Source organism: Tamandua tetradactyla, chromosome 8 (assembly GCF_023851605.1).
Source record: "Tamandua tetradactyla isolate mTamTet1 chromosome 8, mTamTet1.pri, whole genome shotgun sequence".
Classification (NCBI taxonomy): Eukaryota; Metazoa; Chordata; class Mammalia; order Pilosa; family Myrmecophagidae; genus Tamandua; species Tamandua tetradactyla.
The window spans coordinates 20,504,278-20,532,215 of NC_135334.1; the positions used below are offsets into that span (position 1 = coordinate 20,504,278).

At 56.6% G+C, this 27,938-nt stretch overlaps 1 protein-coding gene across 1 annotated transcript; it reads left to right on the forward strand.

The window, feature by feature from the left end:
• Window positions 1-345: 345 nt before the first annotated feature.
• TRIM29 (tripartite motif containing 29) lies at window positions 346-26,928 on the forward strand. Its single transcript, XM_077112657.1, has 9 exons — window positions 346-1,294; window positions 9,687-9,782; window positions 10,555-10,788; window positions 11,920-12,118; window positions 14,457-14,558; window positions 17,325-17,417; window positions 19,730-19,825; window positions 22,909-22,985; window positions 25,728-26,928. Exons 1-9 carry the CDS (start codon window positions 491-493, stop codon window positions 25,788-25,790), a joined length of 1,764 nt encoding a protein of 587 aa, XP_076968772.1. The 5' UTR covers window positions 346-490; the 3' UTR covers window positions 25,791-26,928.
• The last annotated feature ends 1,010 nt before the right edge of the window (window positions 26,929-27,938 follow it).

The window sequence follows — 27,938 nt, forward strand, 5'->3', positions numbered from 1 at the left end:
CTGAAATCCAAGCCCACAAATTACAAGGCTATTTGGCTTGTGTGACCCAATTAATAGCCCTCTGTCCCACGGGCTGTGGAGGACACCTCACCTTCCGCCCCAGGGCCCACTGGCTCAGTGAAGGCTGCCCACCTGGGGACAGAGGCTCCCCGCTTATGGTGAGTCACAGGGAAGCAGCCCAACTGGTTGCTGAGTTGTGGAAAATAAACCGGAGGAGAAAAAAAAAAACCCTGCTTTGAAAAACGAGGTTAGGTAGGAACGCGCAGGGCGTGGGCCCCTGTGTGAGGAACCGCTCTGCCGGCTGTGGTGCCGCCTTCTCCCCAGGCCCGTTGTGTCAGGCTCGGCCCTGCGGCTCCTCCCTCCCCGCTCGGGCAGGTGTGTCTCTGGCTCCCTGGCCGCCTGCCCCATTCCCTGCCGAGTCGCTCCCGTGAGAGGTCATCTGCCCCGGAGCCCCAGCGAGCCCGCAAACAGACCAGCCGAGCCCCCCGCGATGGAAGCCGCCGACGCCTCCAGGAGCAACGGGTCCAGCCCAGAAGCCAGGGACATCCGCAGCCCGCCGGGCCCCAACGGCAGCCTGGAGAACGGGGCCAAGGCTGAAGTCAAGGACGCCAAGGCCACCAACGGGCACGGCGCGGAGGCAGCCGACGGCAAGCGCCTGGGCGGCGGCCTGAGGCCCGGAGAGGGCAAGAGCTCCCTGTTCTCCGGCAACGAGTGGCGGCGGCCCATCATTCAGTTTGTGGAGTCGGTGGACGACAAGAGCTCCAACTACTTCAGCATGGACTCCGCGGAGGGCAGGAGGTCGCCCTACGCGGGGCTCCAGCTGGGGGCCGCCAAGAAGCCGGCCGTCACCTTCGCCGACAAGGGGGAGCCGCGCAAGTCCATCTTCGCCGAGCCGCGCAAGCCGGCGGTGAGCATCGTGGAGCCCAGCGAGGCCCGGCGGAACAGCTACCCCCGGGCCGACACGGGCCTCCTCCTGAGGTCCAAGTCGGGCTCCGAGGACGTCCTGTGCGACTCCTGCATCAACAACAAGCAGAAGGCCGTCAAGTCCTGCCTGGTGTGCCAGGCCTCCTTCTGCGAGCTGCACCTCAAGCCCCACCTGGAGGGAGCCGCCTTCCGCGACCACCAGCTGCTGGAGCCCATCCGGGACTTCGAGGCCCGCAAGTGCCCGCTACACGGCAAGACCATGGAGCTCTTCTGCCAGTCGGACCAGACCTGCATCTGCTACCTGTGCATGTTCCAGGAGCACAAGAACCACAGCACCGTGACGGTGGAGGAGGCCAAGGCCGAGAAGGAGGTAACTTGCTGGGGCCCTTCCATGGCTGGAGGCGCCCTCTGCGAACTCCCCGTGCACCCCCCACGCCGGACTGTCTCCTCTGGGAGTTCCTCAGGATTAGGCTTGAAGTCTCCCCTGCCCCTGGCTCCTTTAGAAAATATTCTTTCCCCCTCTGCACCCCTAGGCTGGGGATCAGAGATGGCTCCCCAATTACCTAAGGCCTCAGGAGACAGGAACATTTCTCAATGAGCAAATAGAGGTTGGGAAAAGATTGGGGGGTGTAAGCAGGGTCATGGGATAAATTCGTGGCAGATCAGAGAACAAGAGCCAGCATGCTCAGCACTCACTCTAGGCCGCGCGGGCCTAGCGGGGGCAGCTCTTGTTCTTTTTTTGTTTCAAGGGAGAGAGAATTCTTCCCACCTGAGCAGGACTGGCCCATGGGGAATGAGTCATGGGCAAGGGGATGTACTAGAAGGAGAGAATCTGGGGGGCCATCAAAACGCTTTTTTTGTTTCTGGCTTTGGAGTTTGCATTTGCAACCCAGGGGCAGCTCCTTGTGTCATGTGCTACCCCAGCCGACCTCTAGACTTCTCCTCAGGCTCCTTCATGCTGGCCCCCAGCTGGACGTGGGCTGTGTGTGGATGGGCCTGTGCCTATAGGACACAGACAGGCCGGGTGCAGCCTGGAGTCATGTGAGGCGTACATCTGCTTGTTTATGTGTGCGTTTACGGCATGTGGGTGTTCAGATGTGTGTGTGTATGTTCGCTGATGTCTGCATGGCACCGTGATTATGCCGCACTCAGACAGGATGAGCAGGGCATGTGGAGGCTGTGAGTGTGGCACACCTGGGAAGGTGTCCTGGGCTCCGGGCCCAGCTGTGGCCACTGCTCCTTGTGCCAGAGATGCTGGGCCTGCTCGCGCCCACAACTCCCTGCTGGAGGTGGCCTCCCCAAGGAGACCCTTCCTGAAAGTCAGCGCAGGGGACTCGACTTCCCTCAAATGGGGTCACACAGGACCCACCCCTGCCCAGCCTTCCAGGCCAGGGGTTTGTCAATTACTCTTTCCCTGCACCCATTGTCCACATCCCCCAGTAGAGAGGGACAGGTTAGAAGTGGGAACGTACTCGAAGGTCCTTCTCAGAAAACTCATTTGGCCCAGGTGCCCCCGTTCCTCACCTATCTTGAAGTTTCATTCTGGGGGATTGAGGCGGGGCAGGGGCCATGGAACCCATCCTTAAGCAGCTCACTGGGGAAGTCAAACAAAACAAAGGGCTGTCACCCTAGCCACTGCCACCCAGAAATTGCATAGCCTCCCTGCAACAGTGTTAAGAGCCCAAGTCTCAGTCCTGCATTTTACCTCTAACTAGCTTTGAGACTATGGACATGTCCCTTCCATTCTCTCAGCCTCAGTTTCCCTGGATGTGAAACCAATGGGTTGGGCTCCCAGAAATGTCTTTGAGGCCTCTGGGGTGGGAGGAAAAAAGAGGTGCCAAGCAGAAGCTCCAGGCACCAAGCTCTCCTGCCAGCCCTACACTCCCTTATTTGTATGTCTTATACGTAAGCTTTGGCCCCAAATTTCATCTGAAACAGAGGTATCACCCTTAAGAAAGGCCTGAGAACCACTGGAAGGGATGTGAGGCTGTTCTGGAGGGAAGGGTGGGGCAGGAGGGTTTCAAGCAGTCCTCTCTGGAGGCCGCTGTAGGAGTGGACAGTCCAGTCATTGCCCTTGAGGCAGCACTCAGATACATAAACAAGACCAGGGAGCGTCTGCTCAGCAAGGCAGAAGCAGCTGCCAGTGAACATCAGATCATCGCGGACAGAATCCAGGCTAGATGCAAAATGGGCTGCCTCATCAGTCTCCTCCTTCCCCTTGCAGATGGGGATGCATGTCCAGAGGAAGGAGGGGACCCATCCAAGACCACGGAGTCTGAGGAAGTTGCCCTGAAGTCCTCTCCCAACTTTTGGGATTTGGGATATGTGTGCCTGGACGTGGTTGTGCATGTGTGTGTCTGTGGTGCACGGGTAAGCAGGAAGCATCCGTGCTGAGCAGCCAGGATTTGGGATATGTGTGCTTGGACACGGTTGTGCACATGTGTGTGTCTGTGGTGCATGGGTAAGCAGGAAGCGTCCGTGCTGAGCGGCCAGGATTTGGGATATGTGTGCCTGGACGTGGTTGTGCATGTGTGTGTCTGTGGTGCACGGGTAGGCAGGAAGCGTCCGTGCTGAGCAGCCAGGATTTGGGATATGTGTGCCTGGACGTGGTTGTGCATGTGTGTGTGTCTGTGGTGCACAGGTAGGCAGGAAGCGTTCGTGCTGAGCAGCCAGGAGGCTGAGACAGAGCTGAGAAGTCTGTGTGGACCAGCTCTGCTGGAATGTCATGCGTGGCTGACATTGGCATGACATTGGCATCCGTGGGTTGATGGGCCAAAGAGAATGCGTGTCAATCCTGGCATCCCTTGGAGATGTCTCTTAAGACCCAAACATCAGCCCACCCACAGCTGTTTCCAAGGAGCCCTGTTCCGAACCTGTTCTTCAGGCCTGTGGGCAAAGACCCAGGTCAGATGACATCAGCCCTACCTTGGTTAGTTTCAGGAGGCTATAGAGGACACCCACGGCTGTGGGTGTTCATCTCCTGGGCCCAGCTCTACCTGCTGTCTCACAGCAAAGGCGGCATCATAAAGGACAATTTGATGTGGCCACATGGCAGTCCTTCCTCTGTGGACCCCAGGTCAGGATTCTACCCCACATGCCACAAGGGGTCCCATAGATGTCACCTGCCCTACATCTCTGCCTCTGAGAATTTCCCAGGTGAGGTTGGGTTGATGAGATTAAAATGTGCTTCTTTATCCCTTTCCGTGTCTCATGGACCTTTCTTCTGTCTATTCCAAGTTCTGCTGTAGCATGTCAGGGAGTGGGCTCTGGTGGTGTGCTCTGGGTTGAAGGTGCTCAGAGGAGCTCTGGGGGCCAACACCCAGCTCATAAGAGCTGCTTCCCTGGGACAGACTTGGTGCCCCATCCACTTGGTGCCTCATCCTCTTCGAGGGATGGTGCCTCGATCCCATTATTTGGATCAATTCATCTCCCTCACCAGTCCCTGCCCCTTGGTTTCCCATTCATTGCTCAAATCTTGAACCAAAATTGAGCCGCCAAGCTGCTGGGTGCTGGCAGTCAATGGTACTTGAGCTTCCTGAGCTGTGCTGCTCTGGGTGGAAAAGCTCTTAGTGGGCAGAGAGTGGCCACTGGATTCCAGGAATAGGAATAGGATACAGCACCTGGGGTGCAGTGGAGGGGCCTCTTTCCCCCAGGGATCTGGGGCAAGAACTCCTGCTCTGGAGTAGAGTGGGTGAAAAAGGAGGTGGAGATGACTTCTTCTGTGGGTGCTGAGGGTGAAGCCTGGCAGGAGAAGCACAAACAGCCAAAAACCCCGTGCGCTTTTTTGGAGGGGTAGAGACAGGAAGCAAGGAGGAAAGAGGCACAGGCAGGCAGGAGATGGACCATCTTCATTGAGCACCAGGCTGCATGTGTAAAATGAAGTCACATCTCACTCCTAACAATGGTCCTGAGAGATGGGTGTGGCTGCACCTACTTTACAGATGAAGAAACAGACTCAAAGATACCAAGATACTTACCCAAGGTTACCAAGTAGGAAGTGGCAGAGCTCGGATTCAGATGAAGTCTCTTTAAAGCCAAAAGCACAGACTGTTTCCTCGCCACCATTTTAAACTTTAAACACACACACACACACGTTCTTTTTCGTAGGATTGGAAGGTTCTCCTTGAGAACACTGTGTTCAGTGGTTCCCGAACAGCCATTCTCAGACCAGCGCTGAGACGGCTGCAGCAGAATCACCTGGTGAACCGTTAAAGCACAGATTCCTTGGAGCATCTGATCCAGCAGGTGGGGGTGGGGAGGGGGCTGGGCCCAGGATCTGTGTTTTTCAAAAGCCTCCCTAGCGGGTTCTAATGTGCGGCCACACTGGGAATTAGAAATCGAACCCAATTCCACCATGAGGAAACCGAGGCCGGGAAGGTGAAGGGACTTCCTCAAGGGCCCCCCACTGGGCTAAGAGGGGCCAGGGGGCTGATTCTTCCACCCCATTCGGCTCCTTCCCCTGACCTGGCGCTGCCAGGAAGCAGAAAGAATGGCAAACCCCAATCAGCAAACTAATCCTGGACCATTTAACATCTGGGTGGAAATGGAGGAAATCTGTCCACATTTCAGATTCTTATCCAGATAATCACCATTTGTCTGAGAGTACAAATTTGGCAATTAACTGGCTCATTTGGCAAATGTCACTGCTAACAGCCCCTGTGGTTAGCTGAGGCCAAGGGAAAATCAGAGCTCCATCTCCCCTTCCCTGGGGGCAGGGAGGTGCCCACGTTCAGGGGTGTCTGTACCCGAGGCCCCGTGCAGGTCGAGGCATTGACGGCCACTGCTTCCACTTCTCTCAGGGAAACCTCTGCTCACCCGAGGTGAGATGGATTTCAAGGCTGGGTGGCCCGCGTGGGGCCTGTCCCAGGCATCAGAGAGTGTGAGGCACCCAGAGTGTGGGAGAAGGGAACAAAGGAAGCATTTACGGACAGGCCTGGGCAGGGCAAAGGGAATGAAATGGGGAGGAGGAGGAAGTCAGGAGGGTGGTGAGGCAGGGGTGGAGTTGAGGCCCCAGTCAGAAGTCAGGGGCTTCAGTTAGATTCCAAGGGAGGAGGGGGAGAGGCAGCGCGAAAGCCAGGAAAGAGGCAGTATCACCGAATTGCAGCATCTGCAGGTGGAGGGGATCTGGGTGGGCTTCAGGTAGCAGGATCAAAAGGAAAGGACAATGCCGTGGAAGAAACAGAGAATAGCCTAGAGGGAAAGAGGCCGTGCAATAGGACCCAATCCTGTTGTTGGATCTTGGCCTCATTGATTTCCAGCCATGGGTACGCAGGCAAGGTAGGTAATCATTCTTGGCCTTGGTTTTTGCATCTTTAAAATGGGGATAATATTACTTACCTGACACATTGGAAATACTCAATAACAACAACTAGTTTCCTTCCTGCTCCATATCTTTGGAACCTTCCCATATTATATTGTTTTCTGCCTTTGCCTGCTTTGTGCAGCCCTGCCAGAGGGGAAGATTGCCAAGAGCTAAGCAGACACTTGGGTACATCCCCTGATGGGTAGGTCTCCTCCCAGAGGTGAAAAGCATCATTCTAGCAGCACAGTGCTCCCAGGCCAGGTTCCTTCCAAGAGCCCACTGTGCCCTGCGCGTCCCATCTCACGTGGCACCGTGGGAGCAGGGCTCCCTCCCAGGCCCTGATGCCCAACTTCTCTAATGCCCCAGAGGAGTGAGGAGACTCGTCCCTCCTCCACCCTGACCCATCCTTCCACCCACTGCTGCAGACAGCTTGTCTGTGCTTTTGACCCTGCCCTCTCAGGTTTCCAGTTCCTCCACCTCTTCCTGCTGCCCTCCCCAGGCACTGGCCCACACCTCTACCTCTTCTTCCCACAGCTCCACGAGCCCCACTGCCTGTCCCCTCTCTGCCTTACACGGAATGGACTCCCGCAAGGCTGGCCTCTCTGCCCTTGGCTGAGGAGCTTTATTATTCTAGACCCTACTGGATTCCCATCCCCCACTCATAATATCCTCTTCATCCTCGAACCCAGGCCCAGGCCCCCTACAAGTTCCCACAGGTCCCCCACCTCCACCCGTGGATTCTGCTGTCCAGGCCTCCACTCCTCTGACCCCCCTTCTCCCACCTGCAGAGGCTGAGCCCACCCTCATCCTTTCTCCTTTCTTCCTGTTTTCCACAGGACCTTCCAATCTTCCGTGGTGTATGATCTCAGCCTCAATTTTGCATCTTTCGTCTCATGTCTCGCCCTCCCAGCCTCTCTGTGCACTTTTCATTTGTACTGCACAGCCCCTTGGGCAGCATATATGCCAGACGTGAGCCCCAACACAATTCACACACCAGGGGGGCAACATCAAGACCTTGCCTGATCACACCTGCCCTCTTCTCTTACTTTCCACCACCACTGTCCTTCCCGACCCACCCTCATACCCCAGTCACTGCACTCTTGCGCTCTGAGCATAATGTGAGTGAAAACCTCTAGCAGGGCCCCTGGTCCCTGGAGGTACCCCACAAACGATGGCAGTGGCCGTTGTCCAGGAGTGCTTCCTCTGGGCCAGGTGCTTTCTGAGAGTCTCACCTCCCTTACCCCCTCCATCCCATGACCTCCCTGGGAGGTGGCCCTCTTCCTACCTGTGTTAACAGATGACGCCATGGAGACACAGACAAGTAACTTGCTAAAGGCCCCCTGGCTTGTAGGTGGATTCAACCCTTTGGGCTCCTAGTCCCGGGCTCTGGGTGAGCTCCTGCCTGGACCCCCACCGCTCATTTCATGGAGGGCTGCCCCTCTTCCATTGGTGAATAGGAATTTACCAGGTTGGGCCTGGGACTGGGGGTGTGGGGAGTGAAGGTGAGCACTTTTGTTCTCTGCTTTCCTCTTATCAGGCCTTGTTCTGGGAATGGTGGGGTAGGGTTGAGAAAGCCAAGGACCAGTTCCACTCCTGAGCTGGCCTAGGAAGTCATCACTGGAGTGTGTGGGAGAACACCAGCTCTCTCCTCAACTTCAGGCTTAGTTAGAAGTTTTCCAGGATGGGAAAGTTGTGAGGGACAGACCCACCATCCAGCCTCCCAGTCTCTTCCTCATGGCTCAGCTCCAGATCCTGGATCCAGCTTTTTTAGGGGCTTTTGGACCATGGACTCTGCCAACTTCTGCTTCCTGTGTCTTAGGCTTCGAATCCCCAGAGAATCTGAGGGTCGAGTCTCCTGCCATCCCTGGGGACTTACTTTCTGCTCTCCACACTCCTATCTGGTGTCTACTGACAGCTGGCTTTTCCCAGAGGCCATGCCGAGTCCTCATCCTCATCTTTTATTCTTCTCTAGATGACCATTTTTCATCTCTGGTGATGGCATTTTCTGCATTATAGAATTTGAAACCCAGACTGACGGGGCAGATGTTATTTGAGAACACCTTAGATTCTTGTTTGGGGAGCCCAAGAGTGTAGGCGGGGGTGGGGGGTCATGGACTCAGGGGCTCTCTGGAGAGTTCTGTTGCTCCTTCCCCATGCGTTTCCCGCATCCTCCACCAGCTCCCCAGCCTCCTAGGTACATTTCCAGGAAAGCCAGGGAAGCTCCATCTACTATCAAATCTGCTTCCTTGGGTATCTGTTACAGGTGTCCAGCTAGCATACCCCCACCCCAGCCCTGCTCCCTAGGCATGGTGGAGTATTCAGAAGGTGTGATGTGTGATGAAGTTCCGTGCCTGTGGCCAGCTGCTCAGGACTCCTTGCTGATAGCACTCCCAGTGGTTTGTGGTTTCTCATATGGACTGTTCTTGGGGTTCCTCGAGTAGATACTCAATTCTCAAGAGGTTTGTGGGGAGACCTTAAGCAATCCAGGACCTTCTTGGATGCCTTGGTCCTTACACCTGTTGTGGGGAGATCACCCACCCATCATCCAAGCTGCAAGGTGATTGGAGAGCCATTCAGAGGAGCCCAGCAGAAACAAAAGGGTGCCTCTTGGCTTGGCTGAATTGGATTGGCCTTAGCTTCATACCTCACCTTTCCCCTCTGTTGCAGTTGCCTTCCATCGAAGAGTATTTCTCCACATGCAAATGAGAGGTCAAGTCCTGGCGCACTCCTGTTAGATCTTCCCAACTCACCCCAGGCCCCAGCAGCGTATAACCTCCCCCTGAGCAGCATCCTTAGGAGCGCTCCTTTTCTTCTCTCTTCCACCCTTTACAGCCTCACTGTCCTTGCTCAGCGGCCTTGAATGCAAGTCCCTACCATGCCCAAACTGCAGAATGTGCTCCCTTTCCCATAAACAGATTTATAGCTGTACCTGTCCAGACAGAGTCCCCGCCGGCAGCAACCCCAGCTCCTGCTTGCAACAGGAGCCCCACGTCATGCCATAACAATGTAGCAGACTGTTATTGCTCTGAGACACTCCCTGGCCTGGGCTGAGTTGTGCTGAGCTGGACTGGATTCCCTTTCTCTGTTAAGTGTGCAAGAGGCAGGAACTTCCCTCCATCCTCCCAGCAGCCCCAGGTCCATTTAAAGAGGTCAGAACCCCATAAATAAGCATCCCTCCTGCTCATGTTAGGTAAAGGAGGCAGGCAGACGTTTAGCCTTTTTAAAGATGTGGCTCGGATGTCATCCGTAGAGGCTTGAGGTCACAGAGAGACGATGTTTTACTCATTGCTGTACCCCTGGCTACTGGCACAGTGCTGACTTCTGTGTGTTTGTTGAATGAAGGATTGGAGGGATGAGTGATGAGCCCTGCCCAAAGCTTGTTCCCTGGGTGGGTCCAGGCTCTAATTATCTGGCTCTTTTCCACCTCTTCTCTCCTCCAATCCTGGCTCTTTTCCTGCAGACAGAGCTGTCGTTGCAAAAGGAGCAGCTGCAGCTCAAGATCATTGAGATCGAGGACGAAGCTGAGAAGTGGCAGAAAGAGAAGGACCGCATCAAAGTGAGCAGGCCTAGCCCCAGCCTTGCCCCTGTGCACCCTCCTCCCACCTGCCCTGCCTGCCCCTCAGAGACAGCTGTTGGCTCATATTTGAGGTCTCAGATCTACATTATTTTCTTTTGGGGTCCTCCAATCGCCTTGATATTCCCTCCAATTCCCCTTCTAAGTCTGGGCAAGGTGACCAAGTGGGACCTTACCCATTATCTAACACTTATTTTATACTATCTCAGCAAATAAAGATCCCAGACTGACCTCTCTCCAGTGTGTCCTCCAATATCCTCCAATGCCTGCTCTGCCCACCAGACTACCCAGCCACCATTCCTTGTACCAGTGTGGCTGGATGTAAGTCTGCCATGGTTTAGATAATTGCAAACCACCATCTGAAATCACTGACCCTTGGCTCTGGCATATGCGTGGCCGGCTGACTTTCTGAGTGATGTTTGATTTGGGTTGAGGTTTCAGCAAGAATACCCTGACTCATGGGGGGATCTTTTGGGTCCAGGGTAGAATGGTAGCTCATGTCACTCCACCAAGGAGAAGGGGACACAGTGGATAAGTAAGGTTGGACAGTAATAAAGAGTTATCCAGCTCTAATAGTAGATGGAATCGCTTAGTGATGTCTTTGAATAAAAGGATGATTCCTGGCCAAACAAGCTGGTCAGATTGAGGCAATGGAAATGCCCTGATCCCATCTTAGGGCTGAAAGAGGCACCCCACTAGGAAGTTCTTTTCTTACTGAAGTCCTCCTTCTTCTCTCCCCTGTCCCTGAATGCAGAGCTTCACCACCAATGAGAAGGCTGTCCTGGAGCAGAACTTCCGGGATCTGGTGCAGGACCTGGAGAAGCAAAGGGATGAGGTGAGGGCTGCATTGGAACAACGGGAGCAGGATGCCGTGGACCAAGTGAAGGTGATTGTGGATGCTTTGGATGAGAGAGCCAAGGTGCTGCAAGAGGACAAGCAGACCAGGGAGCAGCTGCACAGCATCAGCGACTCAGTCCTGTTTCTGCAGGTAACGAGCAATACCTCCACGGCTCAATCCCTTGATCCTCCCTCCTCCTTCCTGAGATCCACCCAACCACCCATCATCCATTCATCCATCCATAATCCCATCATCCAATCCATCTATTCTTCCATTCTGTCCATCCATTCAATTTTTTCACCCAAGCTATTTCATTTCTCTACCTATCCTAAGGATGGCGCACAAATATTACCTTGTACCAACTTCAATAGGTGTATACTAACAGTGTTCCAGGCTCAATAGGAAAGAGTTCTGTGATTGATTAGCGATGCCTGCCCTGGGTACATGGGGAGTGGTGTGTGAATGCTGCACATTTGTTATCTTTAACTGAGTCAGTCAGTTTGTCTCTTCATTCACTTATCCTTCCGTCTGCTACAGTGTTTTGTCTTTTACTATGTGCCTGGCATTCTATTAGGTGCTGTGGAGAATAGAGAAGTATGAGACATGGTTTCTGCCCCCAGGGAGCTGCAACCCAGCTGGGGAGATAAGACATGTACAATTAGAGAACAAATAGAGGAGTGTGTAATTAAATGATAAAGCATATGGTTTAGGAGATAAATGCCTGTGGACGCGCAGAGAAGGGCAAGCAGCCTGGACTCATCTAAGACGGCTTCACGGAGCAGGTGGAATTTGAGCAGGATCTCAAAGTCCAGATAGGATTTGAGAAGGGGGGACTCTCCAGTGAGGGGAAGGGAAGTGAGATGTGCCAGTGTGTAGAGGCAGGATTGAATGTGGCATATAGTGATGGAAATAGCACCACGAGTGACTCAGAGCACAGAAGTAATTCCTTGCATTTTTCAATGCTTTCATTTCCAAAGTTTTCACAGATAAACCCCTGTGAGATAAAGGCATGATGTACGCAGTTTTAGAGGTGGGTGCTAAGGAATCACATATATGAACACTTATCCATCAGGGATATTAGAGGGTACTTACTGGATTTTCGTTAAACTCTTTCATTTTACAGAAGGAACGACTGCACCACAAGGAAAAGTGGGGCTAGTTCATAACTGAACCAGGTCTGGAACCAGTTCCTCTGGCTTCCAGGGCTGAGTCTTTCAGCTGGACTGGAAGAGCCTCTTGCAGAGACCCAGGAAGTTAAGGGCTTCCTTCCTTTCTTGGTAGGAATTTGGTGCGTTGATGAGCAATTACTCCTTCCCCCCACCCCTGCCCACCTATCATGTCTTGCTGGAGGGGGAGGGCCTGGCACAGTCCCTGGGCAACTTCAAGGACGACCTACTCAACGTGTGCATGCGCCATGTGGAGAAGATGTGCAAGGCGGACCTCAGCCGGAACTTCATCGAGAGGAACCACATTGAGAACGGTAGGTTCCTCTTGTGGTGGGCCCCAAGGCCATGGGCATTTCTCTCCCTGGTCAGTTCCTCCCTCATGCTACATGCAGGCTGACATCCAGCCAGCTGGCCCCTCATTGGTCCCAGCCACCTACTCCACCTGAGGGTTTCTTGGATGAAGTTCTAGGGCTTATAGTTCTGTTCGAATTTGATGCCCAAATGATGCAGATTTTATAAGAAGCCTCGAGAGCATGGAGCATCCTGGTTGCACAAATGCCTCCTCTCTGTGGGTTATCCATCCAACTCAGGGGCTGGTTTAATTCAGATCTACATCTGATTGTTAGGCCCAGTCCACCAGCTGTGTGGATGCTACTGGCAGCTTTGGAGTCTCCAGCGCTCATGCTTGGAGGGAGAACTGCGGGAGATGGTGGGACCCAGTCTTGTCTCTGTGACTCACCAGCTCCCCTGTCCTCAGCAGAGATGGACTGAATCAGCTCACAGAAAGCCTCCTAACCTGGGAAAGGACTCCATTACGTCCTTTTCTGCAATTCACAACCCTATCCCTTCAGGGCCTGGAGTCTGGGCACTTTCCCCAAGGCCCCACTTGGTCACCTGGGCCCAACAGGGGCCTCAACTACATGGTTCTTTGGAAACCCTTGGGAATGCAGCTAAGGTGGTGGCTTCTAGCCACCACCACCCAAGAGGACGTGAGCCCTGTCTTTGGCCTCCAGGTGGAGCACATGATTCTTGGGGTTCAGGGGACTATCTGCTGTGAAACGAGCTCCCCCATTCAAGCACACCTGAAGGCAAAGAAAACATTTCATCAAAACATTAGCTCCAACAGGCACTTGGGTCCTGCAATCTTTTCTTCTAATGACAATGGCAATGATGCCAATAGTGATGGTGATGGCTGACGTTGACTGAGGGTTCCCACCGAACATGTGGCAAGCTCTCCACTTACACAATTTAATTTTCCCTGATGACGGCTATGGGGCCTACTGTATTTTACAGATGTTAAGGCTGAGGCTCAGAAAAGTATCTTTTCCAAGATCACACAGCCAAGCCAGAGAGTAGGAGGGGTAGAATTGGGTTTGACCCTCCGTGTGGGGCTTTCCATGCCATCTCATGCAATGGTGGGGGGTGGGAGTGGGGTCACGGAGTGTGTGATCACCCTCAGGTGGGGTTTGGATCCTGACTGGGGCCAGGTGGCCTGTGAGTCTTGCAGGGACTATCCAGCCTCCCACAGCCCCATTTTTAGGTCACAACTGTGCTGGCGCTGAAGTCCTGAACTAGGGCCAAGAGCAGGATGGCACTGGTGATGCCTGTGGCATCTGGGGGAAGCTCCTCTGCAGGGCCTTGTCACCGATGCATTGCTGCTGGGAGTGTGTCTGACTGTAGGAGGCTGGGATGGGCAGCTGGCGGGTCAGCAGGGACCTTCTGTGCCTTCCTGATGCTGGCCTGCTGCCAGACAGGGACCCTCATTCCCACCCTCAAAGGCCCAGGGGCTAAGGAGCTTTACACTATTTCACCCTGGGCAGAGGAGGGGGACTTCTATTTGTTCATCCAGCACCTATTGCGTGGCAGATCCTCTGCCGGGCACAAGTGATGAAGTGAAAGCTGAAGGTCTTCTTGCCCAGGGGAGAGGGAAAGGGAAGACTGGAGGGAAAGGAGAAGATGTGGAAGTAGCCAAAGGAAAGAATGGGGTAGAGGCCCAGTGGGGGTGGTGGGGTGTGGGGGTGTGGGGGGGTGTGGGGGTGGGAGGGTGGGAGGGGTGGTATTCCAAGTATCAAGCGGCAGATCTGTTTGGGACTGGGAGCCTGCTGATGGGTGTGGGGGATGCCAGGAGGGAGGGAGGAGTCAGTGGTCCAGCAGCAGACCCCTCCCCTTGCTCACTCACCTAAGCAGCGGGAGCCCTGGGCCACACAGGCCAAAGCTGGGACCCCATTCTACCACCAGGGGCTGCCTGCAGTGACTGTGGCTGAGCCAGGAAGTGGGGGACCAGAGCTCAACCCCAACTGTATGACACTGGGCCAGTTGCCTCGCTCATTCCTGAGCCTCAGTTTCCTCATCTGTCTAATGCGGATTGCCTTCCTGCCCCAGGGGTGAGGTACAGCTCCAGTGAAGGCATGGACATCTACAGCATCTTATCGACAACTGAGGGGTCAGGCTGGGAGAGGGGGGCCGGCTCGCTGCAGGCCTTCTGCCCAGCCCCGGGAGCATGGGAGCTGGATGGATGTCCAGCACAGCATTACGACCTCTGAGAGTGGGACCTGGGGGGGTCCGTGGGGTGACTCAGCCGAGCACAGGGGTGCTTCCAGTAGGAGCACCCCCGACCTGTGCCCCTGCTGACCCGGCCTCTCCCCTTGCCAGGTGGTGACCACCGCTACACGAGCAACTACACGAACAGCTTCGGGACCGAGTGGAACGCACCGGACACCATGAAGAGATACTCCATGTACCTCACGCCCAAAGGTAAGACGGGCCGTCCTGGCCCAGGCCTGGTGTCCCTGCTGCTCCGAAGAGCCTCGTAGTCAGAGCGACCCTCGGCCAGGTCGGGGAGCCATACGTACTGGTTTGCCCAGGGAAGTCCTGACCTATACTTGCTGTCCCCATGTAATTAGGCAGCAGCCCTGCTTTCTCCAAACACTGGGAGGAAGGCTGCAACACTGGGAAACAATGGGGAGAGCACCTTGTTCTTGGCTCCTTCCTCTCCAAGTGCGTCCTTTCACTCACAGACGTGTCCTGGCTCAGATGATAAATTGTCCTGTCACCTGCTCCTCAGGGGTCCCTTCCCCTGGGACCAGGGCTCCAGGTAGAGCACATGAGTCTTTGGGGTTCAGGGGACCATCTGTGTGTCTTGGTGATGGTGATAACACAGCATCCCTGTGAAATGAGCTCCCGCATTCAAGCACACTTGAGGACAGAGAAAGCATTTTAGCAAGATATTAGCTCCGGCGGGCACTTGGGTCCTGCAATCCTTTCTTCTAATGACAATAACAATGATGCCAGTGGTGATGGTGATGGCTGACGTTGACTGAGGGTTTTATAAGAAGCCTCCAGAGCCTCTTCAGCCCCGACTCTGTCTTCCCTTGCCTTCAAGAGGAGCTCCTGGCTGTTGGTCTCCCCGGCTCCCATCTGCCCCCAGAGCTGTGGGCTCTGCAGGGTGGAGCCCCTGGACGGGCTGTGTCGTCCACACTATTCTGTTCCTCGAGGCTGGGCATGAGACTTCGCACCCGCCTGCCCTGCCCTCCCTGCGCGGGGGCTAAGCCACACCGCCTGGCCACGCTGCCCTCCCTCCCAGGCCCTGGGCATGTCCTGGGCAGGAGGAGACCACTGCCCGCCAGCTCTTGCCCTGTGGTAGCTGGTCACATATTTTGGTGTCAGCAACAAACCACAACAATGCCCTTTATGTAAGAGTGGGGATGCCAGGGAGGGGTGTGGATAAGGGGGCAGGAGGGGAGTAGGAGGCATGGGAAGGTGGGGCGAGCAGAGGAAGGTAGCAGGGGCTGGGGAAGGGGGCAGCAGAATGCAATTCACACACCCCACGCGCACACAACCCCCATACATGCACACATCACATGCACACACATGCACACACAGGGGAGGGGCTTGGGGACTCAGAGAGATGAGCTCAGTAAGGAAGAATCTCCTGCCACGCCAGCCTGTTGGAAAACAACACCTGGGCTGCTTGCTGAGGCCTGGGCAGGCACCTGGGAGCCAGGGCCCTCCTCTCTCACACTCCTGGTGGGGGTCAGGCCCCCACCCTCTCTGAGCTCTGCTTCTTGGGAACAAATGAGCCAGCCCCAGCATCACCCTTCTCAGAAGCTCAGAAGCCTCCCTGCCTTACCCTGGCCTGGTCCTGTCCGGTTCTCCCCCCTCCTCCAAGGACAGGACCCTGATGGGGCGTGGAGTCTGGAGATCGGCCCCGGCTCCACCGCAGGCTGTGGGAGGGCAGCGGAACAGCAGCGGGGCTGGGGTGCAGGGAGAGCCTAGGACCCGGCCAGCCGAAAGTCTGACCATCCAGGGCCTGGCCACTCCCTCCCTCAGGCCTCAGTATCCCAGCCTGAGAGGAGAGGAGGGTAGATTCAAAGGCAAGGCGGCCTTCCAGCACAGCCCCTGGGAGGCAGTCCACGACATCGGGAGTGGAAGAAACAGGTTCATCTGGTGTCTCTGCCCCGAGCTCCGTGGGCCAAGCCCTGTTCTGGGGACAAGAGGGAGGAGGAAACCTGCCTTCTGGGAGCTCCCAGGCTTGGGGCAGAGGGGAGGGAAGGACCGAAAAGAGCCACCAAGAGATTAGGGAACTGAGGCCACTAAAGGGCTGCCGGGTGCCGAGTCTGGGCAGTGTGGGGCCAGCTGGACTGGGCAGAGAAGCTCCCACCACAAGGTTGTTCCCAGGTTGTTCCCAAGAGGGAGGGACAGTGAGCTCAGCTAAGGGGCCAGGGCTGTGGCAGGAGGAGGGCACTGGGGGGCGAGGGCCTGCGGGTGGCAGCTTAGGGGAGGGGCCAGCAGGTGCTGGGGCAGGGGGTAAGGGAAGAGCCGGGGGGCCCACGGGGAGCTTGTTTCCTTTGTGTGTAAAGTGGAGCGTTGCTCCCACTCTCTGCCTCCTTCAAGGGTGACGTGTGAGCTCCCCAGATGGGTGATGTGTGAGCTCTGCGCCCTGTGGGGAGTGGATGACAGCTGCCCTCTTGGCACCCGGGAGATGCCAGTGGGCACCGGCTGAGGCCGCCTCCAGATGACCCAATGCTCTCTCGGCCGGGGATCCCCTTCTCGCCACCGCCTACCCCCAGGAAGGCCATGGCCTGCCCTTCCTCACAGTCCCCTGGTTCTCATCCGCCATGGACTTTCCCAGAGCCCCCCTCTAAGGATCCTGACTCAGGCAGAGGGACGGGCTTTCCTGGCCTCCCAAAAGCCCCAGAAACCCCCTGAGAGTGTGACCACATGCCTCAGTTTACCCAGAACAGTCCAGGTTTCCCCCTCTCAGTCTCAGCATGAATATTAATAACAAGTTCACTCTCAAAAGCATCGAGATTCCGATGATAAATTAAATGACTGCCTTATCCTAGTTTTCAAGGCCCTCTTTGCTCCATGGTGGTGTCCGGGCCCCATGGCAGGCAGTTGGGGGGCTGTTTGGGGGCAAGGGTCTTGCATAACACCTGTCAAGTCAGAGGCCGTGGGCCACCGAGTTGAGACACTCCCCGACCCCCTTCCTGCACTGTGGGCCTCCTTGTCTGCTCACAGGTGGGGCCCGGACATCCTACCAGCCAGCGTCTCCCAGCCGCCTCTCCAAGGAGACCAATCAGAAGAATTTCAACAATCTCTACGGCACCAAAGGTAGGTAGGCAGCTCTACCCAGTGAGGGCCACGCATGTGGGATGTGGGGCGGGGGTGGGGGGCCAGGTCAGGGCCACAGGGCAGGAGGCTGGGACCCCCAGTATGAGCTGGGAGGGCTAGGGGTTCCACTGAGCTTAAAGTAAGTGTGCGTGTGAGTGTGTGTGACACCGTCTGGCTGGAGGTGCGCGGCCTGGGAATTTTGGGATCACTGTGGGTTCCCTGGGGCCCTGCAATCCTCTTATCCCTAAAGGATGGGTCAGAGGCAGCGGGGTGAGTGGGCACCCCGGAATTAGGAAAGGGGCTTCCCCCAGTGAGATTCGAACCCCAGGACCGAGGGTCTTTGCTGATTTGTTTACTTCCGTGTTGAAGAGTCACATGGGGGCTAAGACAAGTCAGTGTAGCTAATGCAAAGGGCTCCATGGCATGAAACGGGGCCATCCCAGGATATGCAGGAGGTGTTGTTGCCAAGCGACGTGGGGGAGCGGCAAGCCCTTAAGACCCAGCAGAGGTGAAATGGGGTGGGGACGCGGCTGGCCTGGGACAGCTGAGGGGACCCAAGTGCCTGGGCCAGGGCCGTGGGCATGGCGAGTGTGCAGGAGAGGGACGCTGGCCAGCCGTGGAAGCCACACACACCACCCGAGCTCCCTCTGCAACCGGGAGGTCGGGGGTCCCAGGAGGGGGGCAGGAGGACTGTTCCATGAGGACAGGCTCCTTGGGGACCAGTAGGGCAGTGATGATACCTGGGCGTCCATGGCGGGGACTGGATTCTCAGCGGCGGCACCTCTACCCCTTTCTTGGCACTCAGTAGTCAGCGAGCCCCACGGGGCCAGAAGCTGTGTCCTGCTCACCCCTGCCTTCCTCGGGCCGAAGCCAGGGAAGCTCGGGAAACATGCTGAGAGAATGAACGAATGAGTGAATGGAAGGGCAAGGTGTATGGCCTCTTGGAGCCTTGGGTGAACAGGCTTGTGGGAGGACCTTGCTTCAGAACCTTCGGGAGAAGGGGGTTTGCCCTGGGGCAGGTGGCTGGCCCCAGCCACGGCTGACCGCTGAGCTGCAGGCAGGCAGCTGTGGGAGCGGGTGGCCAGGCCGGCCGGGTGCTGCTGGGCAGAGTGCTTATATCAGGGCGGGTGGGGAGGGGGCTCTGACGCTGTGGGCAGCCCCCAGCCCCCTGAAAGAGAGGGGCTGAAGAAGGGTGCATGCATGTCTCCATCATATGCGGGGGGCTATGGAGCCCCCTCTAGGGGCCTCCTGGTGCCCCCACAGTCTCTCCTACTGCCTGCCGGGCCACATACATTGCGAGTTGTTAGCCAACTCCACTTAGCATACAGAATTTCAGGCGTTTAACCAGCTGCCCCATCTCCAGTTTTTAGGGTGCATATTTATTTATTTGCTCATTCATTCATTCATTCATTCACTCACTCATCAACCATACAATGAGCACCTTTAGAGTTTGGGCTCTGGGCCAGGAATGGGTGTGATGTTGGAGCCTGTGCCCCACTGGGGAAGATAGATAATTAGACATGCAATTACCACCCAGTGGGAAAAAGGCGGACAGGGTGATGTGAGGCCTGGACTGAGACAGGTAAACTGACACCTGAAGACCCAAAGACCCAAAGAATGGACTTGCTGAGAGTGGGGGAGCAGCTGGAGTATCCCAGCAGAGGACCCCACTGTGCAAAAAGCCTGGGTAATGACAGAACCTGCTGTTTCTAAGGAAAGAGGAGCTTAGCCCCACTGGAATGCTGAGTGATTGGGGTGGGGGGCGGCGGTAGCCAGGAAGCAAGAGTGGGGGGGCTGGGGGCTGAGGAGGTTCGTGAAAGACTTCGTGGGTCATCTAAGGACTTTGTACCTTATTCTGAGGACAGTGGGTTTCCAGGGAGGGCAGGGACATTATTTTTTTGTTTGTATGCTATAGGGTAGGGTTTATATTTCATTCTTTTTCCATGTGAGTATTCCATTATTGTAGTACCATTTGTTGAAAAAAAATTTTTTTGGAAGTGCATGGGCCGGAAATCAAACCTAGGCCTCCTGCATGGCAGGCGAGAATTCTACCACTGAGCTACCCTTAGACCCCCTACTTTTAGAAAAATAAATGGGATGATGGGAAGGCTTGGAGGAAGGCACGACTCTGTGTATGTGTGTGTGTGTAAGCCCAGTTAGGGGAGCAGGGCACAGCAGTACAGCGGTATACTGGCTTGGAACGTGGGAGGGGGCTGGAGAGGAAGCCACAGAAGTGACAGGTCCTGTCCCCACCCCCTGCCCCACCTCCAAGCTGGGCTGCCAAGGCTGACGCCCTCCCTCTGCCCTGCCAGGTAACTACACGTCCAGGGTGTGGGAGTACTCCTCCTCCATCCAGAGCTCCGACGACCTGCCTGCAGTCCAAGGCAGCTCCTCCTTCTCCCTGAAAGGTGAGAGCCCTCCAGCCCTCCCCGCGTGCCCCCTCACCCTTGCCCTCCCACAGCTCTCCCACCCCCATGCCCGCCAGGCCCCATGCTCTGCATGGTTCCCTCACTGCCCAGCCTCTCACCTGCAGAGGAGAAAGCTCAGACCTCAGAGCAGGGAAGCTGGGTTCTAGCCGTGGCTTTGGGGGATGTTGGGAAATCACCGTCCGTCTCTGTGATTCCACGCCTTCGCTGTGGAATAAGGGTGGGGCAGACCAGATCAGCATTTCTCAAGGCTTGTCTCCCTGCCCATTAGTCCCCAGAGACACTTTTCCATAACAGGCCTCGGGGGTCAGTACAGGGTTCTCCACCCCAAGCCCCAGACTGCAGGACAGGAATCTGCCTCCTACAGAAAGCCTGCCTGAACCTGGCCTAGACCTGTGACCCCAGCCATGGCTGTTACCATGTCATGCCTGTCCTTACCCCACAGAGCCAGGGTCCTGCAGAAGCCCCTGTGGGGAGGGCTGGGCTTGACGATCTCTCAGGCCTCCCAAGTCTGGTTCTCCTTTTTCCATCCCTTCCCGACCTGCCCCCAGAGCTCCTTGACAAGGCTGTGTGGCCAATGCCTCTTGAGGGTTGGGGTCATCCTGGGGGACTGACCTATACTGGACCCCAACTCACAGAGATGCCCTGGCCTCGCATCTGTCCTGAGAGGTTCAGAAGGACAGCTGTGCAGGGTTGGGAGGAGCCAACCTGTTTCTTTTCTGGCACCAAGAATATCTGTTCTGAAAGAAATAATGAGCAGGTTGGGTGGGGTCAGGGAGAGGAGCTGTGCAGAGCAGACAAGCAGTGACCTCTGAAGGTGGCATTACCACCCAGCTGTCCTTTCCAGGCCGGGGCAGGCATTCTTAGAGCTGCCAGCATGGTAAAGAAGGCCTTCAGCCTGGAGGGTCTCAACAGACCCCTGGGGGGGGGGGGGGTGGCAGAGCCAGGCCTGGGGACCCCATGACCTGGTTTGACCATCCCCACCCCCAGCCTTGGTTTCCAGTGGATACCTCCTTTTTCTCTGGCAAGGTAGGACCAAAGGCCATAGCTGGGAAGCTGCCTGCCCTCCTGTGTACTCTGGGCTGTTATGCTCCCAGATGCCTTCCCCATCAGCCCACAGACACCCCGCTGTCTAAGGCCTTGCCCTGAGAGAGCCCCTCCTCACCACGCTCTGCCTCAATGGCCAGCAGAGTCACGTCCATACTCACCTTTGGGCAGCTCAGTTCACCAGAAGGGCTGGCAGCAGCCTTCGGAGAGGGGCTCCGACAGGGTCCTCCCCGTATGCCAGGAGAAGCCCAGGCTGCAATGTCCAACCCCACCGCATCCCTTCCCAGTGGTCCAGAGTGTGGACAAGGCTACGGGCCAGCCCCAGCAGCCACACAAGGAACAGTGCCCCAGAGTGAGGCCTGTCCCCCCTACACCCCATCCCGCCCTCTGTGACCCTCTTTGGCCCTCCCAGGACGGTGCCGAGCTGCTAATGCCTCTCTCTCTCCCAGCAGGCACTGGGAAAGCTCCCTATCAGTTCACCACCTTGAGACAGCCTACTACAGAGTTTTCCAAACCATTGGATGGCAGTGGGCTGTTTAGAAATAACCCCGGTACCTGCCTGCTTTCCATACCTTCCCTTTCCTTTCCCACAGTGGGGGCTCTCTGCCACTTCTAGGGTGTCCTGCTGCCTCCTCCCCAGAGCTCCCTGGAAGAGGGATGCGTGCCCCCAATTGCCTCCCACCCCCAGCTCCCCCTCCTCCGGACCTCTGCCTGCCCCCAGCTTGGTCTTCCAGACTCAACCCCCATGTCCACCCTTTCCTCTCTCATGGGCGGCATGGGATGTTCTTCCTGGAACTGAGAGATCCTTCTCTCTACCTCCCACCTGGAACTCATGGAAACGTCTCTCTCCAAGGCTGCACCCACCCCCAGAGGCTGGGAGAGAGCCGGGTTGTCTTCTCTGCCCTCCTGCCCCCTCCTGCCTTCTTGCTAAGTGCCAACTCCGGGAGGAGCTGGCCCCGTGGTAGCCGGGCTGTGCCGCAGGTCTCTGGGCCCGATGGGCTCATCCTCGCTTGGGATGACCTGCTTGACCTCGCAGGACGAGGGTCTGCCTCCCGGGTCACCCAGGAAACCCCAGCCAACAACAGACCCTGCTTAATTCGTGAGCGTCTCAGGGTTCAGGTCACCCCTCTCTTCCCATGGCCCCCTCTCCCCGCCTCTGCAGCCTGGTGGCTGATACTGCAGGCACTTTTCATTCTTATAAGTGCTGCAGAGGTCTGCCCTGGGGGCAGAGAACCTTATAAATCCCTCTGGGCTGGGGTGAGGGACACAGGCAGCCCTGCCCTGCACCAGCTCCTTTGCGCCCACGCCTGGAGAGGGCCTCTGTGCCCTGGGCCGCAGGGGCGTGCTGGCTTCCCCCTGGCTGCAGCCTCCCTGGCAAGTTACTGTCCATCTCTGAATCAGAGGGGAGAGGCAGCAGGGCCTGGCAGAACTAACGTGGAGTTGGATTTTGGAGTAAGGCAAAACCTGGGTTCAAATCTTGGCTGTTGCTGACTAGCTGGACAACTCTGGACCAGACTGCGGAACTCACAAAAATGGGGGGAGACCTAACGAAGAAGACGCTTGCTAAGCAAAGCCCCTGTGGCATGGGGCTTGGCACCGGTGGGCTCAGCAAATGGGCAGCCTCTGTCCTCCCAGCACGGAGGAGTAAGGGAAGAATGAGCTCCCCCTGATGGGAAAGCCCAGCAGATTACGCTCCTGTGGTAGCTTTCATGGGCTCTGGGTTATGGAGGAATCGGAGGTGAGAGGCTTGGGGTGAGCAGGTGGAAATACCTGCAGAGACGGCGCAATCCTAACCTGGGTCTGGTCCCCTGCGGCCTGGCCCAGCCCACTGCCTGTGCCTCCTCCTGTCTGCCTGGGTGCTTCCTCTCCTTGGCCAGCCTCCCCAGCTGCTGCCTGGCCCTGGGTGGGGGGCAGGTGCATTTGGAAAGGGACTGGACGAAGCTTGGAGGTCACCTTGGAGAGGGCCCCTGACCCACCAGCCCATTGCTCCTTCTGACTGGAGCCTCTTGTCTCCCCAGGCTTTCCCTCCCTCATGCGGAGCCAGAGCCCCAAGGCCCAGCCGCAGATTTGGAAATCCGGCAAGCAGACTTTGCTGGTGAGTGCGGGGCCACCTGAAGAGTCTGCCGGGTGCCTGTGCATCCAGGGACTTGGACCCTGATGGTGGCACCCCCAGGGCAATCAGCCATTCCTTTCCATGGGTGGGGGGTGGAGGCAGCAGTGGCCTGACAGCAAAGGGGAATACAGACCCAGGGCTGATAGGGTGAACACACACACTTTCTGGGCCTCAGTTTTCTAATTTGTAAAATGGGCAGCCCAGGCTTTTTATTTGATAAATGATGGTTAAGTACCTAAGCTTGTCGAAGGACGGCTGGGTCCCTGCCAGCTCTGGGGCTGTAAAATGCTCAATCCTGGGGCTGGGCCTCCTTGAGAGGCCCCTGACAGCCTTTGGGGTGTTAGCCTGGGTGAGGAGGAAGATGGACAGTTAGGCACAGAGATATTTAGAGTCCGGTATCTACTGACTCTAAGCCAGGGGCGTGAAAAGAGCAGCACAGGTAGGGAAGGGAGGCCCTGGGGTCCACCCACTGACTGTGGGACCCCTTTGGTATGCTCTCATTTTTATAAATGGGTGCCAATTGCTGAGATGAGCTGTTCCCTGACACCCTTTGGATCTGTCGTGACTGACCCCTACCTGACATCAGAGTGATCAGGGACTGTCCCTCAAATGTGCCTCAATTTTCCCTGACCGTTTCTCTCCAGAAGGCCCATGCCAGACTCTGCTGGAGGAGTTGGCCAGCTGCCCTGGGGTGTGGGTGGCAGCAGGGGCTGTGCTGGGGAGGGGACTGGAGTCCCTGGCTCCCTGCTGGGTTTGCATTTGGAAGTCAGAGCAAGGGGAGGTGATTTGCTCTGGGCCACAAACAGCGGCTGGGGCTGTTAATTGGAAAGAATCTTTAATTTGCTGGCGATGGGAGCTAAGTGGTGGTGTGTGTAATTTGGAGCTGGGCCCAGGGGCATGGGAACAGCAGGACTGCAAAAAGAGATATGGGGAGAAAAAAAATGTTTCTGTTTCTGAACTTGGTCCTTCTGCTCCCTTAATCACATAACTTTCCCACCCTCTTGGAGCCTGGGTCCCAGCAAAGAAGGCTCACCATGACCTTGAGACCCCGAGACCCTGAGATCCTGAGCCAGGGTGTCCCCAGTCAGCACCCAGCACTGGAGACTAGAGGCAGGTGCTGGTGTGCAGAGAGCACTGGACCGGGAGTCCTGGTATCTGGGTTCTGGCCCCAGCCTTCTCACCAACTTGCTGTGTGACGGGGTTCAGGTCATTTTTCCGTTGTGCTGCGGTGTCCCCATCTACAAAATGATTTGGATGGCCTGCAGGATTTCGTAGCCCTTCCATGCTTCTGTGCAGTGTCCCTGACACAAGGACCATGTCCGGGAAGGGGAGGACCCGGCCCTGAGGCCGTGGGTCTTTGTCCCTGCCCATCCAGCACTGTAGGTGTGAAAAGACAGTACCTTTCGCTGACCTGCAGTCCCTACTAATGACCCTGTCATTTCCAGGTGCGTTAGTTTCACCTTATTAAACTGCTTTGGGGTCCAGGCTGACACCTGGGATTCAGAAGCCCTCGTCTCAGGCTCTGCTCTGCCACTGAGTCCTTGGCTATGTCCTTTCCGCTCACTGGGTCTCAGTCTTTCCTTGATTTAAAGAAGGCCTGAGCTAAGAACTCTCACCCCTCACATTCCACAGGCCCGAGCCCAGGCTGAGGGCAAGGAGCTGAGTGGCAGATGTGAGTTTACAGGCAGCCAGGAGCAAGGGCAGGGGCTGGGAACCCAGGCTGGGCAGTGGCACCTCCTGCCCCTTGTTCAGGAGGGCCTGGGGTGGGCTTGGACTCTGGGATCCATCTGAGGGACAAATCCACTTCCTGACACCATCCAGGGGTAGAGAGGGTGCTTGGGTGGGCTCTCCATTTCAGCCTGGAGAGCTGACTTTGTGAGGCAAGCCGTGATTTTGTGAATTTCTGTGCAAGACGTAACACACGGAACAGACTTGGAGTGGTATCGCTGGGCTCTGTACTGATAAGACTTTTCGCTCAGTGAAGACCAATGAGGCAGAAGAGGGAGAGAAAGGGTGGCCCAAGGTCTGTCTCCAGCTGGGACTCTGGCTTGTCCCCCCTGCCCTCTGTCCTTTAGGGAAAATTATGCAGAGAGGGTAGGAGGATACACTCAAAGGCCGGTGAGACTCCAGAAGTGAGGCAGGGACATGGGGTTGGGGTTGGAGGTGGGGGTGGGATGGATTCATTCTGCAGCCAGACTGCTGGAGCTCGAATCTCAGCTCCTCCACTGACTAGCTGAGTGACCTTGGGCAGGTTACTTAACCTCTCTGTGTTTTGGTTTGCTCAACAATAAAATGGTTATAATAGCAGCAACCTACTTTATTGGAGGTTGTAAAAATTAAATGAATCCATACATATAAAACACTCTGAACGATGTCATATAATTCTATAGAGTAGAAAGCACTAGGTAAGTGGTAGCTACAGCAGCACTGGCAGGCCTTCCTGGGCCAGGGAGAGAGAGAGTTTGGAAGGAGAACTGAAGGGTCAAACTCACCAAGCAATTGCCGGGAATGAACTCCGATTAGAATTTGAACCCAGGGATTCCGATAATAGAGACCAACTCCTGATCCCGGGGGAGACAGATCTTGCAGGTCAGGCCACAGGCTACTTCAGTTTTGGGAGTTCCAAACACTGCTGCTTCCTGGGGAGAGGGGCGGGTGGGGTGGATCTGGCTGGTGGGCTCATCTGCCATCGGCCCTCCCTAACCTCTCTCATTTCCCCCACAGTCTCACTACCGGCCATTCTATGTCAACAAAGCCAACGGGGTTGGGTCCAACGAGGCCCCGTGAGTTCCAGACAGGAGGCAACCAGGCACTGCCACCCCCGCCCTCCCTGGCTGACCCTGCTGCTGTTGCCTTCTAAGCTACTGTTCTTCCTGGGGTCCTGCCTGCTCTCCCCCGGCTCTTGCTGGCCCTCTCAGGGCCCCCCTTCCTCTCCCATTAGCCACACGCCGTCCGGGCCTCTTTCCCATGGAGTGACCTCTGATTGTCACCCCCTTTCCTGGGTTCAGAAGCCAAGCCGTCGCAGGGTTGGGAGATTAGTGGTCTCTCTCTAACCACCACTGCTGGGGCTAGCAGAGGGTGCCCATATGGTGGCCGCCAGTGCCTCCTGCCCAGGCCCCTGCTGTCCCCAGGCTGGTTGACCATCTCTCTCCAAGGCCCCTTCCACTGTGAGGACACCCAGCCTCCCATCTCCCATCCGCAGAGACCCATGCTCTTGTTTCCAGCAGGAGAACAAGATTAGCCCAACGTGCCCCGCTCTAATCACATCCCCCCAAGACCAGCTCAGCAAAACCTTCGGTCCTCGGCCACGCCCAGGGAAATGCCCCTCAGGGTCTTGGCGTCATCTGGCCCGCCCCTTGGACTTTGTGGTCCCTGTTGGGCATGGCTGTCCTCGCCAGCAGGAGGATCTTAGCCAAGCTATTCCTCTCTTCCTCCTTCCAAGATAGGCAATTCCCTCCATATGACATGATCCGTCCATGAAAATAGCTCCCGGCCAGGCTGCCTTGAAGGGCAATATTATTTTGCTATTGAATTTCATCTATTTTATAATTGCGTTTTCCCTGGCAATGGAAAGTAAGCAGGCTGGTGGCGATGTGGCTGGGCTGGTAAGTGCGAGTACTATTTACAAGGGTGCTTAACACACTGCCCCAACCTCGCCCGCTGCCTCCCATGGGAGAGGGCTCCTCTTCCCTCTGGCCGTCCACGCTGCAGCTCACAGGCCCAGAGTGTGGCGAGAAGACCAAAGCAGGAGCCGCAAGAGGGACTCACCCCTCCTCTCACTCCCTCCAGGTCCGACCCCACCCTGCTCACCCTTCATGGAGGTTGGGGGCTATGGGGAAGGTGGGCCAGTTTGCAGGGTGGGACAGGGATGGAGGGAGACATTCCGCATGGGCTTTCCCCTCCTGAATAAATCATTGACCACTCACTTCTTTTGTATGGGACAAGCACTTCCGGAGGGCCCCCTAAACACACCTTGTCCCCCACTGCTGTGTGTGCTGTGTCATCTTCCCATGGCTGAGGCTGGGGGAAGAGCACACCTGGGGCACCACCGTCCTGGGCTTGGGAGATGGAGGATGGAGACCAGGAGACCTGGCCTTCCAGTCCCAGGGAGCCTAGAGAGGCATGGAGGGGCAGTCAGAGAAGGCTTCCTGGAGGAGGCAAGCATGACTCGGTTGGAGAAGTGTGTGTATGTGTGTATGTGTGAGTGCAAGAAAACCACTCAGACCCCTAAGTTCTCACTGTCCTTCCTTGCTGTGACCCCCACCCAGGCCAAACAACACTGGGGAGTATCACCCACCCACATGGTAAACGTACCTAAACGAGCCTGCTCCTGGGCCCTCCTATAGGACAGCGCCTTCCCCTCCTCTCCCCATCCTGCTGGGCAGGGAGCATCAGGATCCCACGCCAGCAGCAGGCTTCCCAGGAGGTGGCTTCTTGGAAACAGAAAAGGGAAGGGGGGGATGGATAAGAAGAGAAAGATGCAGGGAAAGGAGAGGGAGGGACTCTATCAGGAAGGAGCAGACCTGGCATGTTTTGGCCGCCTTGGAGCCTCCCTTGGGAGGTGGGACGGCGAGCGGGTCCCTGGGGTTGGCTGCTGTCCCCCGCAGAGGTGATGCCCCCTGAAGAGCTGCCCAGCCCCTCCAGCAGGCCCGCCCTTTGTGGTCCCTGCAGGCTCTCTGACCTGTAGGACCTGCATGCCCTGTGGCTCTGAGAGCAGCTCTGGTCACGTGGGGTTCCCTGTATACTGGGCCCTGGAGGAGGGGAGCCCAGGTCTGGTTAAACTCCCCATGCTGTCAGCCCTGGGCCGGGGCCCGACCGAGAGCTGCCACCTATAAGGCAGGAAGGTTGGAGGCCAGGCAGGAAGGAGGACGCCCAGTCCAAGGAGGCCCAGGTCCTCTGCTGGGGCCTGGAGGGGACGCTCCCTGCATCAATCCT

Coding starts and splice junctions, on each gene's coding strand:
- TRIM29 (XM_077112657.1), top strand. CDS start 491: ATGGAAGCCGCCGACGCCTCCAGGAGCAACGGGTCCAGCCCAGAAGCC. Junction 14,559..17,324: donor CATGTACCTCACGCCCAAAG/GTAAGACGGGCC, acceptor GTCTGCTCACAG/GTGGGGCCCGGACATCCTAC. Junction 22,986..25,727: donor CCGGCAAGCAGACTTTGCTG/GTGAGTGCGGGG, acceptor TTTCCCCCACAG/TCTCACTACCGGCCATTCTA.